This window comes from Corapipo altera, unplaced genomic scaffold (genome assembly GCF_003945725.1).
Source record: "Corapipo altera isolate COAL_440 unplaced genomic scaffold, ASM394572v1 2b, whole genome shotgun sequence".
In the NCBI taxonomy this organism is placed as follows: Eukaryota; Metazoa; Chordata; class Aves; order Passeriformes; family Pipridae; genus Corapipo; species Corapipo altera.
In genome coordinates, this window is record NW_020884874.1 from 36784321 (window position 1) to 36803380 (window position 19060).

The following is a 19060-nucleotide window of genomic DNA, read 5'->3' on the forward strand; positions in this document are numbered from 1 at the left end:
TGAGCAAATGGCTTGTGTAGGAGACTAACTTCTAGGTAAGTTGAGTCCTTTGGACACTGTTTTCTAATATATCTGCTACTGCAGCTGTAGTTGCAGTAATTAGAAAAAGAAATAGTAGCTTACTAGGGAGAAGTTACTCTTAAGGGACAGAACTAATAAAAACAAAAAGAAAATAAGCATGCATGAGGGATTGCATTCACAGATAAATTAAACAGCATCCTTCACATCCAAGGAAGGAGAAAGAGAAACTGATAATTTCTGGGGAGGCCAAAAAGAGAACTGCATACTAGTGTCAGCCAAAACTCACCGTAACTCAGGATAAACATTTTCAAGATACCACTTGAAGGGTTTGCAGCTAAGTCTCTTTCTGAGTTCCATTCGGCTTTGAATACTAGAGAAGAAAAAAAAAAAAAGTAGTTTTCAAAGTCAGGCTGTTGTCTTCATATATGTTATGGAATACACAGAAAACTCAAGAACAGTTGAATTGTTGAAATAAACTGTAAAGCGACAACATGAGAGCCAGCACTGCTTTCACCTCAGAAGGTGCTGTCTCATGAAGAATAAACAAACAGGGCAAAGAAGCTCTTGTGACTTACTTGCCATAAGGTACATTCCTGGCTGAAGGCACTGCTGCATAATAGAAATTTTTATACTCATCCATCCAGACTTCTGCTGCCCTGCGTGTATTTCTAGGAGCAATCATATGAAACACATGGGTTATACTTTCTCGAAGTGTAATTAAATAATGTAATTTATCCTCAGTTTGATTTTAATCCTTCCTAGTACTACATAGTTAGCTGCCTCAAGCCAGGCAGAATAGTCCCTATAAAGGACCCAAGTAATAGAAAACCATTAGAGATTAACGTAACTGAAATAAATGCATTTAGAACAAATTTTATGTCTTTTCCACACCCATCACTGCTTTGGGTTTTCATCCAGAATTTAATACACATCTTGGAGTTCTTTCTGCAAACTTCATGGAATTTTTTATGTTGCTGTTTGGTTGGGGTCTTTTAGTAATAGTAACTTAAGCCAAATTTAGTGAGTGTTCACCTGGATAAAGCAAGCTAATTGGAAACATAAAAATCTCAATAATTTTTGGCAATATTTAATAATGTCTTTTACCTTTTTGAAAGCAGATATGCTAACACAGGCAAGACATTTTCAGTCTTCATCCTATTCCTACTAGCACAGCATTCAAAGTTCCGAAAAGACATAAGCTACCATGAAGTTTAAAGCTATGAACACCAAACAAGTTCAAGTCTACAAGTCTGCTGTAGCTGAAGTAAGAGAAGAGAAGAAAGAATCAAAAAATATTTTTAATTCTTTAAAAGTCAAGAGAGATTATTGCAATTAATGTGAAAAAAACACTATCCCAAACGCTTTATTTCTAATCATACACATCTCTAACCGAAATTCCTTTATTTATGTAACTGCTGTCTTTAAATCTCCTTTTGGACTGCAAAAGTGCAATGGGTTTTTCCATTCCCTTGACTCCATGTAAAACTCATTCACTTTTATTGTTCATAATTTTTGCTTAGAAAATTAAGTCTCATTTCACTTGAAACTGCCATGTTCTGAAGTTTGTTTTACATTTGGCAGCAAGTTCATCTAAAGCAACTGGAGTAAACTCAGTGAGCCAACAGCTTCTTTAATATAATTTTCCAATTCAAAAGACAAAAGCAGTCAGGATAAAGTGAGGAATCTTGCTGTAATCCCAAGGAATACAGAATCTTCAACCTATGCCGATATGATGCATTGCTCTACCCTGTGTGCATACAGCCTCACCTTTTTCCTGTTTTTCCACTGAGCTATGTTTAAGTACCTATTTACATCACAAGAAAAGCAGCATCTTGGCAACACCTCAAAGATGGAAAAGTTGCAGGAGTGGGAAAGATGCATATTATATTTATATATTTATTCACTTTTATTAATCGTGCTCCTTGTTATAACGTCCATTTCAAAACTTCATGAAACTAAACCAGTTTCATCCTAAGCCTATATGATGCAGATTAATTGGTAGATCTTTCTACCCTCTCGATGCACACAATAAATGCTGTAACGGAGATGTGATGTATTGAGGATATTTCATTGCTAGCTTTTGTTTTCCCATAAGTACTATTATTAATTTTTCACTGCAGCATAAAATACAGACCTCAAAGAATAGGGGAGCAGAAAAAAACCCTACTATAACTAGTGGAAGAAAGAGGACAGTGACTTTATTTTAGCAGACTATTGAATTCACTAAAGTCACCTTGGTGGTATAATCAGCACGGAAGGGAAGAATGACACCCTAAGGAGATTCCTCAGTCTAAAGTGAATCACAAGTCCAAAAATATCAGGAACATTCTTATAAATTTAAGAACATCTGCACCCTCTGTGTTGCTTCATGTTAAACGGAGTTTGGGCTCCATATCCCTTCAAGGGTAAAGAAACAGTTTTATTTCCAGCTCTTAATCTACAGAATCTATAGCAGAAACTTGTACTTCTTCACCCCCTGAGCACTGAGCATTCTCTAAACCATTCTCTAAACCAAAACCTACAGTGATTCTTCAGCTATAGCTGATACAGCTTTGATCAAAACGTCCACCACAGTCACATAATACTTTTATCCACATTAATTAAAAAACATCATGAACATAAATCAGCACTGCTATTTTCACTTCAAAGAAGAGAAACTGAGGAGACAGCTCAGTATTTCAGCTACTGCTGCGCATTTTACCAACAGCAAAATTAACCAGCACAATAATCTAATCCCTTAAAACTGCAATTTCTTTGGTCTATAGAAAAAGCATCTTCAAACACAGCACTGGAAAGGCAAATGAGAGAGAATGAATTTGCTAACAGACTGGCACAAATATCAGAATCAGTCTACATAATCATTTGCATCTCACATACTGACCATACATTAACAAAAAGCAAGCACATTCATAACTTATTTTATTCTGGTTCTTAATGAACAGTGAAACTGTTTCTGTAAAATGAAGTTTTATGATACAGTTCTGAAGGTAAAGCCTTCTTTAAAACCAAATAAACAGGAAGTGCTCAATAGTGATGGAATGCCAAGCTAAGCATTTCCTTCTTTTACAGACTCTCAGTCTGGGTCCACTAGAAGTTTCCCTCTTTCACCTCAGACTCTTCTCCCAATCTATAATAACTGCCTCAAAGTCATTAATTTATTTTTAATTAATATTTTTCTATGATAGATAATATTGCATATATTTCTAAAGATGAGATCCCTAAAATGAAATTACTGCCACCTGCTGATCATCTGAAGAAATCCAAAACATTGCTATTTAGCTGAAGCCTTAACAGTTACCTTGCAAACACGGTACCACTCCCACCAGGAAACGTGTAAGGATGCTGTTTGCGGAATACATGACCCACTCTGCTGCAAGGGATGATTTCTAGGCTCCCACCACATTGCCAAACTCTGAATGAGATCTCTGAAATAAAAACAGGAATGAAAGACCAACATTGTAAAACACTGTAATTTTGTAGCATACTATTTACAGAGAAGGCTTTTAGTGACTATTGCTGAGAAGATGAGTAAGGCAGTTTTCTGATAAATTCTAGGATAAACAAAGGCATACCTGAGCATTTCTTACTCTGCAAGGTCATGAGAAATAATCATATTAACTTGGAAGCAAAATTGTATGTTTTCTCCTATCTGAAGTTACCAGAATTCCCCAAATACATAAACCATGATGTGGTTAAGTGAGTTAAGTCTATGTATACTATTGCTATGCTCTGCCTGAAGAGTAAACAACAGTAGGTACACTTAACAGATAAATTAGTGATCTAGTTTATAATAAATTTTTTCAGCTGAAGATAGAATAATACAGTGGACAAAAATCAAGGCATAATAAAACAATCAATAGATTCAAGCTCCTGACTTATTATAGTACATAAGGAAACACTCCCAAACATTGGCTGTAGGAGTTATATCAAGTCAATCTTGACTTGAAGTTAGACCAAATAAAGACAAAACAATCGTAAATTGAAGGTTATGAACAGACACTTCTAAGCCAATCCAGTGATCTGAACCAATTAGTGATGACAAGAAGGTCTAGAAATATTTATACACTTTTCTCAACTTTGGTCTTTGATAGCAGAAGTCACCTACTACTGACAGAACATTTCCTCATTCATTCCAACTAAGTGCAGTAAGAAGGGTGCTTCCAGTAGCACTGTTTCAATTTTGATGATTCCCCCTTTAGTCCAGCAGCTGTTGCTAGATAGCCTTAGTTTCAAGCCTCTTCATAACCACTATCTTACCACAGATTTAAAAAAAATGGTCTGCCCAGAGAAATAAAAATAAATAAATATATGAAACAAGTGCTGTGATTTCAGCAGTGCAAGTTAACTGCCATTATTCTTGATGGTCTCTGCTTTCAGAAGGACCATTTCCTATTTGTTTTACTTCAGTGACAAATTCTGACGCATAGGGGTCAATTAGGCATATTCATGTACCTTAGACAGTCAACATAGTCCAATCTATAGATAGATTATCCTCCAAAATATGAATGACAGTACTGCCCTTGACAGTAACTTACAGTCTTGATTTTCCAGTTGAATTTATGTGGGACAACAGGCAAAACTAATTTTTAAAGCAAAGATGATATTCTCTCTGTACATTTTTCAGAGCACTGACTTCAGCATTGCACCTCTTATTTTGAGAATGAAAAAGAATCACAGTAAATGACTGGTTGCTGCTAAAGAAGTTGGAAACATAAAAGTGCTTTTGCTACTACAAGATTAAATTACACATGGATAGAAGACTTTAGGCTTTTCCATATCTAGCTCAAATTTGGTCCCATGTTGCTCAAACAGTGAAAGCAAAGGAGTAATAGCTTTCTTGTACCATTTTGAAGCATTATTTATGGAGTTCTGCTATAAAGTTCATACAGTTATTAGCCCAATACGAGGGGATACTGCACTCAGTAAGAACAGCCTAGTGAAAGAAGACAGAAAGATCTGATCAAAGACAAAGGGTTTTGCATTAGACAAGCAAGTGCAGACTAAATGTTTGAAATATAGTATCAAACTTATTTAAGTATTAGTAAATACATGCCTCTGAAAGAGATGGACTGAAATCCTAGTTAAAAATAAAGGTCAATGCAGTATGCCTCAAGCTCACTTTTTACAATTATTCATCTGAAGGTTTAATCCAAAAAGTCACTGTCATCTATTAAATGTATGTAGACATTTTTGTTTTACAAGTAAGTTAGAAATGTTTTGTGTCAATTTTTTCCATTATTCATAGCTTCCTTTACTGTGTACAAGAATTTCATTAATTCTCCCTCTATAAATTCCCAGAAACATAAGCCTACACATGTATATTTTCCAGCACATTAATTTGGGAAGAATCTCAAAAAAGGTGAAAATTATTACAAATAGCTCTATGGGAAAGGCAGCAAAAGGACTAGCGTATAGGGAGAAGCAAACTAATTCTTATTTGCACCAACATGGCTTCTAAAGCCTGCATGGATTTTTAAAGAAAAAAAGAATATACAGCATCTAAAATCCAAAACAACCCCACAATCCCAAGGCCAGACTGAATCGGGCTCTGAGCAACCTGGTCGCCCTGGAAGGTGTCCCTGTCCATGGCAGGGGGGTTGAAACTAGATGATTTTCAAGGTCCCTTCCAAACTAAACCATTCCATTATTCTATGAAGCTCCCTGTTATAGGTTAGAAAGCCAAAGGGGGGGGAATTTTTCTTCCCCCTGCCCCCACTGTAGGAAAGATGAAGTTTGAATGGAAAGGGGGGCGATTAGCTTTACAAAGGACCTAGCTGGCCAAGCTGCATTCCTACCCTTGGAAAAAAAGTTAACTTTTGTAAAACGAATAAAATGTGCAGAATTATTTTGCAAGTCCATTTAGCAGTTTATTTGCATGTAACACTGATCCACCGATTCAGAGAGCCTGGAGGCCTGACAAGTGTGCACGTTAAATTTTAAACTGTACATCACAGCTTTCCAGTATCTGGTGTATGTGCCATTTATATCATATGCCATGTGGTTTTTACTTGTCTTCAGTTAGTCTGACAGCTAGGAAAAAATCATTAGCTGCCTTCTGCCTGCTTTTCAGGAATCCCTAAGTCTCCATCTCCTCCTTCCTGTGGAGGAAGGGGATCAGAATGCAGCAGGAGCAACATGAACAGCTTTTTGAACCCTTGAGTGAGGAGCCATTGTTTGTGCCCTTTCCTGCTATCAAGGCCTCAAATATCAAACCATAAAAAGTAGTTAATAAATGTTCAGAAAAAGTTCAGTTGTTCAAGTACATGTTTGTAGCTAATCAAATTATTTAAGCATTCTAGTGGCAAGAGTGGTTTACAGAGTTAATAGGAGCATTGTTGCAGGAAATTTATCCAATGACTTGGCAGGACGTTTAAAAATGACAAATTAGTATATCAATACGATTTAGCAATTTACAGTCAGAATAGTGAGGAAACAAACATGGAATGTAATTGTTCAGAATACCTAAAAGGATTCTTCAAGTACTGCATAGGATGGTCAGAGACAGGACTTTAAGGATGCCTCTTCCAACCTTAGTGTGTTACAGTAGTGTTAAACATTTGGTTACCGTGTCTCCATACTTAGTGTGCTGCATACAGCAGAAATTTCCTTGTAGACCAAGCATATGCTTAATGCATATGCAGATTTCAGTAACTCAAAATACTCACGGGTTTTTACAAGTTAGGATTTTGTAGCTGGCACGTGCAGTAGAGCAGCTCCTATCATTAGAACTTTTCCTAAAACACACTCTTTGGAACATTTGAGATGCATCTCTACCCAGAAAAACTACACTAATCACAGACTGGAAGTCTTGAGAAGTTTTAGAATTCTGCTGCTTCCAAATCTTTTTTTGTTTTCACGCAATTATACCAGTCTTAACTAGACAAAAACTTTGTTCAATACTGTAATGCAAATAGCCAAAAAAACCCCCTACTAATGCCAGATTTAACCACCAGGTCAAAGCAGAAGTGGCTAAAGCACAAGTTCTTTCAGGCCCTCCTCCCTCTTGCTTAAACCTCGCTCACTTAAACATCTGAAAACAAGGAATTACAGAAAAAGTGCCTTCTCAACCATCATTATCTCCTAGGGTTAAAGTAGTGGCATAAAACTACAAAACTCACTAAGTTTAGATGTCAGGCAATATTCTATTGCAAAGGTTAAGAAACAGAATCAGGAAAACCATGACTCCATGACAGCATAGGCAATGATGAAACCTGCTCTCTTTCAAGACTGATCAGAAGATAAACAATATACATACCTAAGTTTTCTCCACCCCAAACATCCATCATCATGTCATACTTTCCTAATTCTTCAAAATAGGATTTGTCCATCACAAATAACCCACCAGCTATCATAGGTGTCCTAAACAAATAAGAAAAATTAAATTAAATACTTACAGAACCATGAACTGGGGGTCACTATTATTTGTGCATCAAGGCTAATATCTCCTTGAAAAAACTGGTAATGCTTTTGAATGCAACTAATTTTGCATCTATTACATCAAATGTTGTCTGCACTCATTTCTATGGCATACACAGTGCTATGGCCACTTTCTGAGGCAGCTTCAAAATTCCCATTTGGTTCACAAGTTCCTTATGTAAAGGGTGGCAATTTGTGTCAACAATAAAACATTAAAACCAATACCATATTTTTAGTCTTCAAAATATATAAACTTTAAACAAAGTGACATCTACTTTTTCTTAAGGGTAAATAATTTACCAGTGTGTTTTAAACTATTTTTTAAAATACAGTTTATTTGTGAGAGTCTCACAAGTCTCCATAAATATGAATGAAATTTCAATATTGATGAAAGCTATAGTAAAGATCCTCTTTCAGATTCAGAGATGATGATTTCTAACTATCTTCAGTTGCAAAACTAGTCTAGTCAAGAAGTGGTGGTACAGACATACTTTATGGGAGCAACGGGATTTCCTTGACGTGCTCTTCTTTGCTCTGGTGTCATGTAATCCCACTTGAATACAAGGTTCCAGTCAAAGCCTTCAAGAAGAAAAATAGGATGTTAAAAAGACTGCGGTCATCATTCAACTTCTAGTAACAATGTTGACTGAAAACACGGGGAATTAAAAATTTAAACTTGTACAAATTTCTGGGTAGAAAACAAACAAGTAGGAAACCAGGTAAATAAGTTTACTGGACAATAAAAAAAGAATAATCTCAATTACCAAATAACTTTGTTTTCTCTTGTCATCATCTATCATACAAAATAAGAAACCCAGTTAACAAGTGACAAATAGAACATCATATGAAGATCTTCCAATCTTTACAAATGCTCCCAACAGTTTTTACTGCACAACTGCATTTCCACTCTTAGTAAGTGATCACAGGCTTTATGCAGTACTCTTGGTACTCTATCAGCAAGAGCACTCTGTCATGAAGGTCACAACAAGTCACGTAGGTCCCACTTACCTTCTTAACATTCATTCAACTTCTTACTTTCCCACTGTCTTTTTAAGTGCATCATTTTTTAAATCTCAGGCAAGCGCTAGAGCACCAAAATCTTACTTAGCTTATGCATGTACATAAAAGTGTGTACACACAGCAACAGCTGGTTTGGTCCTATCATGAACTAAAAGCACAGAAGCCCATAAAGGTCACTAGAACAGACATGATCAGTAGGTCACCTATAGCAGCTTCCTGCCTAACAACCATTAAATTAACTCCTTTAGGCAATGATACAGAGCTGGTATAAGACAAACTTCTTATAGGAAACACTTTCATAACAGTTTTTGTGCTGGGTTATGCCCATAAGCATGAACATTTATTAAAAAAACTGCACAAGGTCCATAGCCCTCTCCCAATACACCTAGAAAAGCAGCCTTGCAGAGTCTGCCTGCTGCCAAACACATTTAGATCCTGTGAGGTCATATAATGAATGATTTCCAGATTTCTGGTGCACAGATGTCATTACTTTTCTTTCTCCAGTATAAAGATAAAGAAAGTATTTTGTGGGGAAGTGGAGAAAAAAGCTGAAGTAAACAGACAACAATTGCAGTCATACAAACTATCTGTCTGCGTCTGTAAAGGTGTATACTAATGACTGATGTAGAAAGTTGAAAATAAAGCAGTTTTCATTGTAACTCACAAGATACTTAAAACACACAATACAGAAATTATCCTGAACAGTCTTTACAGCATGTGTGCCAGCTCTTTCTCCACGTTTGAGTATTTCATGAAGTGTTGCACTGTAAAAATGAAAGACTGTCTAACTACTTCAAAACTCCAAGTAGCAAAACAGTAAAATGGCTACAACCTACAGTACTGCAAAGCCTCCAGCAAGAAGAGTAAAATGAGTTCCAGTATTTCCATGTGGTTAAAAAGTCACATTTCATCACACATACCCAGCAAAATTACTTGCATCTGGGAGAACTTGAAAATCCTACTGTTCTCCAGCAAAAGCAGAGGGATAGAGTTACCATATACTCCAGTGAACACAAGGGGTCTCTTTTGGAACACAGCACTTTCAGAAACTGAACAAGTGTATTAATTCTCTGCCCATTAAAAACTGGTTTTGCGTCTCCATTTTCACAGACTCTGGGAAAAATCTGCTCTCAATGAGATAGTATCAGTAACTCTGTAAAAGGAATATTTTTAAACACAAGTGCATACCCAATATGAAATTCTATCCAGTGTAAACTGCATCACAGGCATACTTTAAATTATTAGATCTCAGTTAACTACAGCTTATTCCAGTAATTACAGTATTTCTCAGTGTGGTATAAACGCCTTGCAAACCACCCCCTCCTCCCCCCCCAAAAAAAGTGTAACATGAAATGCATGGATTTAGTATTGGCCAGACTTGGGAATTATTTCAGACATGTCCACTTAAAAAAAAAGTGTGCACCATTTGCTAGGTTGCTTGTCTTGGGTGATTAAGTCCTTTCAAAACAGACCAGGCACAAATGCTGTCCCAGCTGTTTCAGCTCTCCATGCTTCAGCCATACAGACACTGTATCTAAGGTTGAAAGCATAGACTGGTTTCCATGTTTAGACTTGGCCTCAGTGAAAGTGTTCTGTGATGCCAAATGCTGTAGTGCCTCTAACATGGCAATCTGTCCTCTGGGAACTGACAAGAAATATATTATTCATATTTCAAATGACCCTCAAATAGCTTGAAAGGTTGGTATGTGCAAAATTTCTATTAATGTTAAAAAAAAACCAACTGAGTTTCTCACTCCTCAATCCAGAAGTACATAGACTTCATTCACTTTAAAAAAAAATTCAAACCCCAATCTATTTCTATTGTGTACAAGGAGAGAAAATGAGTACTGAAAAGAAAGAGATGAATGAATTGGGAGACATCGTTTCAAAGATAAAGTGTGAAGAGCAGTAACAAGAGAAACAATCTCTCAATCTTCTCACACTTCACTTGAGAAGAACTTAAAGAGCATGAACCCAGCAGCAACCTATCTAAGGTTTCAAGGAAAGAATTCCTCCTCCTACTGCAGACAACAGTAAAAGCCACATAATGGTATAGAGATTTCTGTACTCAAAGTTTAATGAATAGACTGCGTAAAGGCCTTAAGGTTTAGTAATGCTGGCACACAGATAATAGCACAGAACTATACATTAGCATACTGTGAATATGTGCACCATATAGGTGTCATTTCAAAACATTAATAAGAAGGATATAGAACCTCCCACCTCCAGATCACTGATGAACTTGTAGCATATGCAACATGATGCAAATATTGCTTTTATTTTAGTTAACTGGAACAACACTTCGTGGTCAGTTAGAGATCAGAACCTAAAAGAACAGGCTTGAAAATGGTTTTTGGCTTCCTCACTCAAGAAAGTTCATTCAGAAAAAGCTGAAACACTGTGAGAAGAGCACTCTAATTTTTATATCATGGCTCATCTCATATCTTTATGCAGACAGTTCAGTTTCCAGGGTTGTGGGAACAATTATTTACAAATAATAGAAAAAAAGGGATAAGTGGGTATAGAACAGCTGTTTTAAAAACTAGATTCTTCTTAGCAATAAAAGAAGTTTTAAAAGCCTGTAATAAGTAAGGATTTTAGTATGTAGTTGCCTTCTCCCTCTTTGGAAAAGAAGAGGGGAGGAATTTTTGGTATTTATTTTTATTTGGGGCTTTACAAGTCAACAGTTTATACTAGCTACACATATCAAACTAGTTTTTCTAAACTCAATTTAACAGGGAATTTTTTAATGGCAAAGATATAAACACTAAAAATTTTCATGGTATGTTAGTCTCTTCACAATTACAGATCATGGCTAACAAACACTTATTTCTTTTAAACACATTCCAAAGCTTTCTGCTTATTCAGAAGAGTTGAATTTTTTAAGCAAACCAGCATCTTGAAACAAACCTCATAGACACTGCGTTGTTGATGGGCTTCTAAACTAGTGAGCAATTAAAGCCTATCTTATCTAAAATGAGAATGACAAGCTCTGGCTATAAGCTTCTTCCGACATTTACACAACCCTACAAGCATTGGAGCGAGTCTTACATAGTCTTACATACTGGTAAAAGGCAGCATAAACTTACAAGAAATAGTATAACAAAGATGAACTGTTTTAAAGCAGAGAACAATAAGGCCAATTAAAATCCAAGGCAAGAAACAAATGACCTACAGAACTTAGAACTAGATCTATGACAGCGAAGAGCGGTATGTTAATTGCCCATTCCACAACTGCAGTGATTATGAGCTTTGATTCTTGATGTTTTTTTTTAAAATCTGTATTCCAGTACAGGTACATACCGCCTTTTAAATCAGCTGACGCCCCCACGTACTGGAAGTTGTCCATATTAATTACATCAATAATAGGAGACACAACTCTGGTCTTGTCCTAAAATAAATATTAGAAAGTAATATTGAAATAATGAAATCAATATATAAAGACTCAGACAGGATGCGATGTTGAACAGTTCAGCAGGATTTAATTAGCATGTCTCCCCCAGTTCTCCCTCTACTTCAGCTTACGGCTCTGAACAGTCACTGCTGTGAACAGCATTGCTCAGCATTGCTTTAGAAAGCAGAAACCATATGATATGACTGGAAATCCTCCTTCTATTCTAGGCTACTTATATTCAAGTAAGCCCCCTCTTCTGACTTGCTCTTCAAGAAGGCAGCAAACTTGTAGTTCTAAAAGGAGTCGAACAAACAGCACTTCTATTCTTACTTTTAAAACCAGCTCAAAGAAAAGAAGCATCCAGGGAATTCATATTTTCCACAGCAAGTCTCCAGCCATGCAGTGTACTATGGTCCTATTATTTCAACCTTTAAGGGAGACTTAGGCCTTTCTGCAATCAGAAAAGTCTTAGGTTAATGCCAACCCATTTCACACTAGAAGAATTACACTTCAATACTAGAAACTCAGACAGGAAAGAGAACCTAAAAAGCACCTCAAACTAACAAATGCTGTTAATTTCCAGCAGCCAAGATTCCAGTGGTACAGGTAACCACATTCCTCTGTCCAACCATGGTCTCGTATACTATTCTGAGCCATGTTAATTTCTTTAGCTGATGTTTTTGCCAAAATAGTTTAAGAACAAAAATCTTTCCAACAACTCCACATGCATCATCAAGTAGGATCACAAGACCTCAGTACTCTAAAAAAAGACTCATCTAATGTTAGAAATGCAGTATCATGGTTAAGCCATTTTGTCTCCATGGCTTATTGCTTGAATTCAAAACAGAAGTTTTGAGCTGCACAATTTAACATCATTCAGAGAGCAGATAACTTCAGAACAGTGTATCACCAAATCTGTGAACATAAAAAAAATTTTTTGAACAAACTGAAGATATTTTGGTAACCCCTGTTATAGAGAAAGTGTTCTCAAGGTTAAAAAAAAAAACAACAAAAAACCCCAAAAAATCACCTAAATGTCACAATTTTAAGAACTTATAAGAACTTATTTTATAAGCACATATTCAAATGACAACGTATATATTCTAAACAGTGGTTCAGCAATGTATTTCCCTTGCTAATCAGTATTATACAGATCAGATTGAGCCAAACTAGCATGAGAATAATTTGAGCTCATAAGAAAGGACTTAAAAGCAAATCTTAGTCAAATGCTTTGCTTGGTCCAATAAGGATATTTAACACCCATTTTCTTTTATTGAACCTTAACTATTCAATCTGTGCTGATTTTAATAAACCTTAATTTCATAAATGGCATTTACTAGTTCATTCTGCGTGAGTAAGCAAAAGGTCACGAACTTCTTTATCAGCCAAAAGAAAAATCCAAGCAAACTTAAGAGAATCCAAGCTGAGGAGTACGCTAAAAGCTGAAGATACAGTATTCATACCTACATTCCCTTTTAGTATCACCCCAGGTATACTACCCAGGCCCAGTATCTGTTTTTATGAAGATGGAATATAACACCTAATCTGGTCTGCTACTAAGTATTAACTAGTTTGGTCTAAAGCAAAGCAGAAACACAAACAAAAAAGGCCAACCTGTCCTATTCCCCCATCGATCACATCTTTAGCTCCTATTCCTGTTAGCAGTAGCCTCAAGCCCAAGTTTGCAATGGCAAGAACACAGTATTGGTAACTGTGTTGTACTTGGGAGGCAATTACAATTTACTGCACCCTCACTGCAAATTAGTGCATATATGTACCTTCCTATATCACTGAAGTGCTTCGGGTGTACCCATGCCCTTATTTTAGGCATTCTGTATAGAGTGACAGAATTAATCAACTCCTTTAAATGAAGACTGATGACGCAGAAGATATCCAGCCTATTCAGTTATTCACAGTACCCACGAGCATAAAATACAAAAATGAAAGCACCCTTCTTTTCTTTCTCTCTTTCCTTAGCTGAAACTGAGACAGTTTATAAATCTATGCCCACCTCTAAAAACATCTTTTGACAAAAGTTTACATTTTTCAAATGTTTCTACTTGGTGGGGTTGAACCTGATGGTAAAAGTTGCCCAAGTCATCAGGTGCCACGTTAGGCAGAGATTCATTTAGGCTTCAACTTATCTCTGCTGTGCCAAGTAAGCAAGGAGTATATTGTGTCTATACATTTGGGATTTCCTCAGAATTTTACTTCTGGTCTGATTAGTTCTATCAATATCAGTGCGACAACACACTAACATTTGCTACATCTAACATTATTTAAACAACTCCCAGTTGTTTCTCTGACAGTCAAATACCCAGGTTGTGTGCATTCAGTTCCATATATAATCCTCACATTTTTGGTTTGGAACCATGCTGTTCCTTCTATGACTTGAAATTACAGATTTACTCAGGAGCGAAGCAGAGAAAAGATTTGTACATTTTTAAGTTGATGCTTTGCAGAGCATTATGAAGTTGTTAATGCAGAGACTGGTAAAAAAGAGCTTGCGGGTCTTCAAATTACAGAGAGTTCACTCATTTAAAACACTAAAAAGCAGCTGCTCCTTTTAATCACACCATGGATAAATAAGTACCTTGCTTTAGAATAATTTCACATAGAAATCTTTTGTCTCCTAATGGAAGACACAATTGGAAAACCACATACTTCTTGATGAGGATAATGAAAAGAAATAGCCTGCAAATACTGCAGGTCTCTAGTGCCTGAAAATTTGTAGCAAGCTATTTCATCTTAATATTTCATAAGGAAGTTATGAATGCCCTAGAGACTTAGATTTTATATATTGTTCTCAGAAACCATCAGAAATTATCCTCAAGATTCTGCATACATTGCTTCCTCCCCTCTAAAAATTTCAGGACACTTCAAAGATTAAGCTTCACAACACTCTTAAGAGAAAATATAAATATTTTCGTTTTAGCATTGTGCCAGTTAAAAGTTGACTCATTCAAAGTCACAAAAATTTGAGATGGATATGAAAAAGGAAACCACAGCTCATTCCTTAATCTCAGTTATTCCCTCCTTTTAAGATCTTCTTTGTTTAAAAATATCTTCCTGAAAGTGATAAAGGATTTATAGCTGTTCTATGAAAACAGATGAGTTCAGTTCTCTACCAGAATCTTTCCATTTATTTTGTTTATATAACTGCTGTATTATTAGAAAAAAACAAAGTGTTTAGAAATCTGAAATGGAAAAAGCCAACTAGATAAGTGCCCATGAAATCACTAGCAGTTACAGATGTTTTCAGGATTGTATATATTTATTACTCAGGTTGACATTTTTGAGGAATTAAAGGGTTAACCTCCACATTCTCATCATTTAATCGTACACACACACACACACACAAAATCTAGAGGGCATAAAAGGTAGCCTTAGGAAATCAGGCAGAAAACCATTCTCCACAAAGGAGAAAAGAAGATATACCAGCTCCAGGTTACAGAAATATGTGTACACACGTTGAACTCTAAAATATTCACCTTGTGTGTATGTTGTTTCTGCTTTAAGCATTTGCTCAAATTGCTGAAGAAAAATCCCTAGCAGAGTCAGACCCCTCTAGGAATGCTAAGCAAGCATGGCCCACGAAAAAAAGAAAAAAATACTCTAACCAGAAAACTATCTTATGGAAGAAAACTGTGGGATACATCATCCTCCAGCTGAAGAGGAAAGCTCAGTGTCTCAGATGTATGTCAGATGCACAGTTTTCTAAAGTGGTTACAGCACATCAGATAAGAGTACTGCAGAACTGACTCAATTCAGACTGTTTCTTGGAAGTTATAAATTTTTATATTGTAACACACGCACAACTAATCTCCCACAGAAAAACTCCAACAGAACTAAATGCCAAGCAGGCAATTCTGGAACAAAAGAAAAAAAGAAAAAACACACTTTCCACCAGATATATAACAGATGCAGCAGTGTATCAGAAAACATTCTATTAATGAACAGTAGCCCTGACCTGAAAAAAGTTACCTGTGAGGCCAGATCAGAAAGCAGTTCACATTTACTCAGCTTCTTGTCACTGAGACTATCAAGAAAATGCTGCCAATTAACATAAAGTAACATACTGTCTGCACTGTGAGCAAATAACAAAGAACTATCAAATGCTATATATAAACATTATCCATGCCTTAAGTATTTGAACAAGCAGAAAGCTTAGAAGCTACTTTATCAATCCCCATACCTGTTGGTTGGTAATCTTTGCAGATGACAGTTAAGTGGAATTCTATATCAATTATTTATTTAACAGTATATCAACTTTTAAGAATGGAAAAATATATACATATAGCTGAAAACTATTCAATGGCACACATGATTACTGTGTATCATGATAATTGAGAAGAGCAAGTTTTGAAAGATCTAGTAATTCATGTACTACTAAAAAACAGCTGCTGCACAAAGAAAAATACATTCCAACTTCTCCAGCCAAATATACCTATGCAATGCTGGATCTTGACAAAATTGCTGGCAATTTAATAAGAGGTTCTACATTTTGTTATGATGAAAAGATAACACTTTTTCAAATACCTTCTCAGTTTCAGAAAGACAAACGAGTATGTCCTGGAAAAAGTTAGACAAGAGAAACAGGAAAATGACAAAATAGTTGTCTTAGCAAAAGCAGGGTTTTGCTGACCAAAACTACCATTTCTCTTCTGATTTCTTGAACAGATAGATGCTTCAAACCATTTACACAAAAAGGTCTGAAAACTGCTTTCATATTCTAGAATTCATTAGTGCTTTAGCTGCAAGCATTCTCCACTTCATTTTGAGATATTTAATGCCTTCAAGTTTATTTTCCTGGTTAATAATTAAACAGGAATTCCTCTAACCCTTCTGAGGCAACACTTTAGATATGTACAAAAACAGAAGGAATTGCTATGTTACTCACACTGAAGGGCTTTGCCGATTTTAGGTACTTTAATAGTGTCCAGGTTTGACCTGATGAAAATTATTTTTACTCCTAAACAGGATTTCAACTGCTGATGTGTCTTGGGCAACTTGCACTATTTCTGGAATAGCCAGGAAGTATAATGGGTTGAAGCCTATTTTATGAGGTTCAACAAGGCAAGGTGCAGGGTTCTGCAACTGGGTCACAACAACCCTGGGCAATGCTACAGGTTTGGGAATGCTGGAAAGCTGCCTGGTAGAAAAGGACCTGGGGTTGCTGGTCAACAGTGTCTGAAAATGATCCAGCAGTGTGCCCAGATGGCCAAGAACAGCACCCTGGCCTGTATCAGCAATAGTGTGGCCAGCAGGACCAGGGCAGTGATTGTCCCTCTGTACTCAGCACTGGTGAGGCCACACCTTGAGTCCTGTGTCCAGTTTTGGGATCCTCACTACAAGAAAGACCTTGAGGTGCTGGAAAGTGTCCAGAGAAGGGCAATAGAGCTGGTAAAAGGTCTGGAGCACAAGTCTTCTGAGGAGCAGCTGAGGGAGTTAGGGTTGTTAGGCTGGAGAAAAGGAGGCTCAGGGGAGACCTTATTGGTCTCTACAACTATCTGAAAGGAAGGGTGTAGCCAAGTGGGGGTCAGTGTCTTCTTAAAAGTAACAAGAAATAGGACAAGAGGAAATGGCCTCAAGTTGCATCATGGAGGTTTAGATTGGTTTACTGAAAGGGCTATCAACCATTGGAACACGCTACCCAGGGAAGTGGTGGAGTCACCATCTCTGGAGGTATTTGAAAGGAGGTGTAGATGTGGTACTTTGGGACATGATTTAGTGGTGGGCTTGCCAGTGCTAGGATAATGGTTGGAAACAACGATCTTAAACATCTTTTCCAACCTAAATGATTCTATGATTCTAACAAGCATCACAGAACAAGCAGAACAAAGAATATCAGTCAATTGATACCTTCTTCATTGTCATACTGAGTATATGGGGTTTACTTCCTTCCCCTTCCCACTTCCTGTTTTTGCAGGAGAAATGCAAAGGGAAGAATCGGGAGGATAAGAGAAGATCTGGGCCTTAACAAAACCATTTTGATTAGAAGCATTTTGGAACCAAGCCTCTTCTGGAAGACTAGCTTTCCAGAAAGGGAATGCAATTAAGAAAGAATAAAACCCCGCTGTCTTGAGTGTTCCTCAGTGCTTTTTGGGATCACGGTCCATTCACTTTCCATTTCAACTGAGTGCCTCCAGAGGAAGTTAACAAGTATAACCAACCCCTAGAGAAAACAGTAGTATACTTTCATTCTCAGTCCCATCAATTGCTTTTCCAGGACACAGACTCAGCACTATTTTCACAGAAGCTGAGACCCTGTGGTTCCTGCTAATTTCCATGAGAATTTTGGTTTCACAGCTCATCCTCTCTCCTACTATCATACTGAATCTTAATGAGGCATAAAGACTCAGGTAAACTGAATTACACCAAGATAATATCGGTTGAAGAGAACTATACTTCACTCTAAAGATTTTCAACTTACTGAGGCATTCCCCAAAGAACCAAGGAAGCATATATATGAATGTTTGCAAAGATAATAATAAATATTCAGATTTTCTGTTCCTGTGTTCACAGAATTAATGAACAAAAAATATGTTTCAATCACAGAACACTCCAGTCATCTCCACTCAGAAAAAGCTTCCTTAGAAAAATGCATAAAATTAATCTAGTATAAACCAGATGGCTTTAAAATTTAAAACCTACTTCTTCAGGAAATTACTTTAAAACTCTTTACTAACCTCAGCTACTCTTTCCAAAAGTGGTTCCAGCCAGTGTTCATTGCACTCACAGTGACTATCCAGGAAGGTCAGTACTTTTGCTTGTGCTGCATCTGCCCCTCTGACACGGGAGCGCATCAGGCCTGAGAAGCAAAGATAAAAAGTTTTAAGTACTTCCTGAGGAAAACAATCAACAGTATTGAGAAAGTATAGCATTCCGAGTTAGTCATTAGCTAAGTTACTCCAACTCAAACAGGACAAACACAAAAGAGCCATTATCAAAACCAGATGTTAGTTAAGAACTCAGTGAAAGGACTTCACACCAAACAACCTGCAAGTGTCCAACCTTCTGCATCCTACAAGTTTTGATCTAATTTAAGAAGAATCGAAGTGCCTTTTCAAAACAAGTGATACACAAGTACAAATGGGTCTGCATTACTGTAAATGGTATTGATACTGGTAAATGTTACTCAAGATCGGATCTGAAACAAACACGTCAGACAGTTCTACTATAGAACTGAGGAAAGCACCATCCTCTTCA

The 19060-nt window shown here is 36.7% G+C and overlaps 1 protein-coding gene across 2 annotated transcripts in view; it reads right to left on the reverse strand.

Annotated features, from left to right (window-relative positions):
• The window catches only part of GALNT2 (polypeptide N-acetylgalactosaminyltransferase 2), a 120632-nt gene that overhangs the window by 39449 nt on the left and 62123 nt on the right, over positions 1-19060 (reverse strand). For both annotated transcript variants that reach the window (XR_003532022.1, XM_027669932.1), the window contains exons 7-13: positions 18541-18662; positions 11761-11848; positions 7929-8016; positions 7277-7380; positions 3320-3446; positions 597-689; positions 308-391 (exon numbers count right to left, since the gene is read on the reverse strand). Coding sequence is in view for 1 of the 2 variants with exons in the window: in XM_027669932.1 (XP_027525733.1) it covers positions 308-391; positions 597-689; positions 3320-3446; positions 7277-7380; positions 7929-8016; positions 11761-11848; positions 18541-18662 (706 nt within the window). In the remaining variant the exon portion in view is untranslated. The remainder of the gene's footprint in view (positions 1-307; positions 392-596; positions 690-3319; positions 3447-7276; positions 7381-7928; positions 8017-11760; positions 11849-18540; positions 18663-19060) is intronic.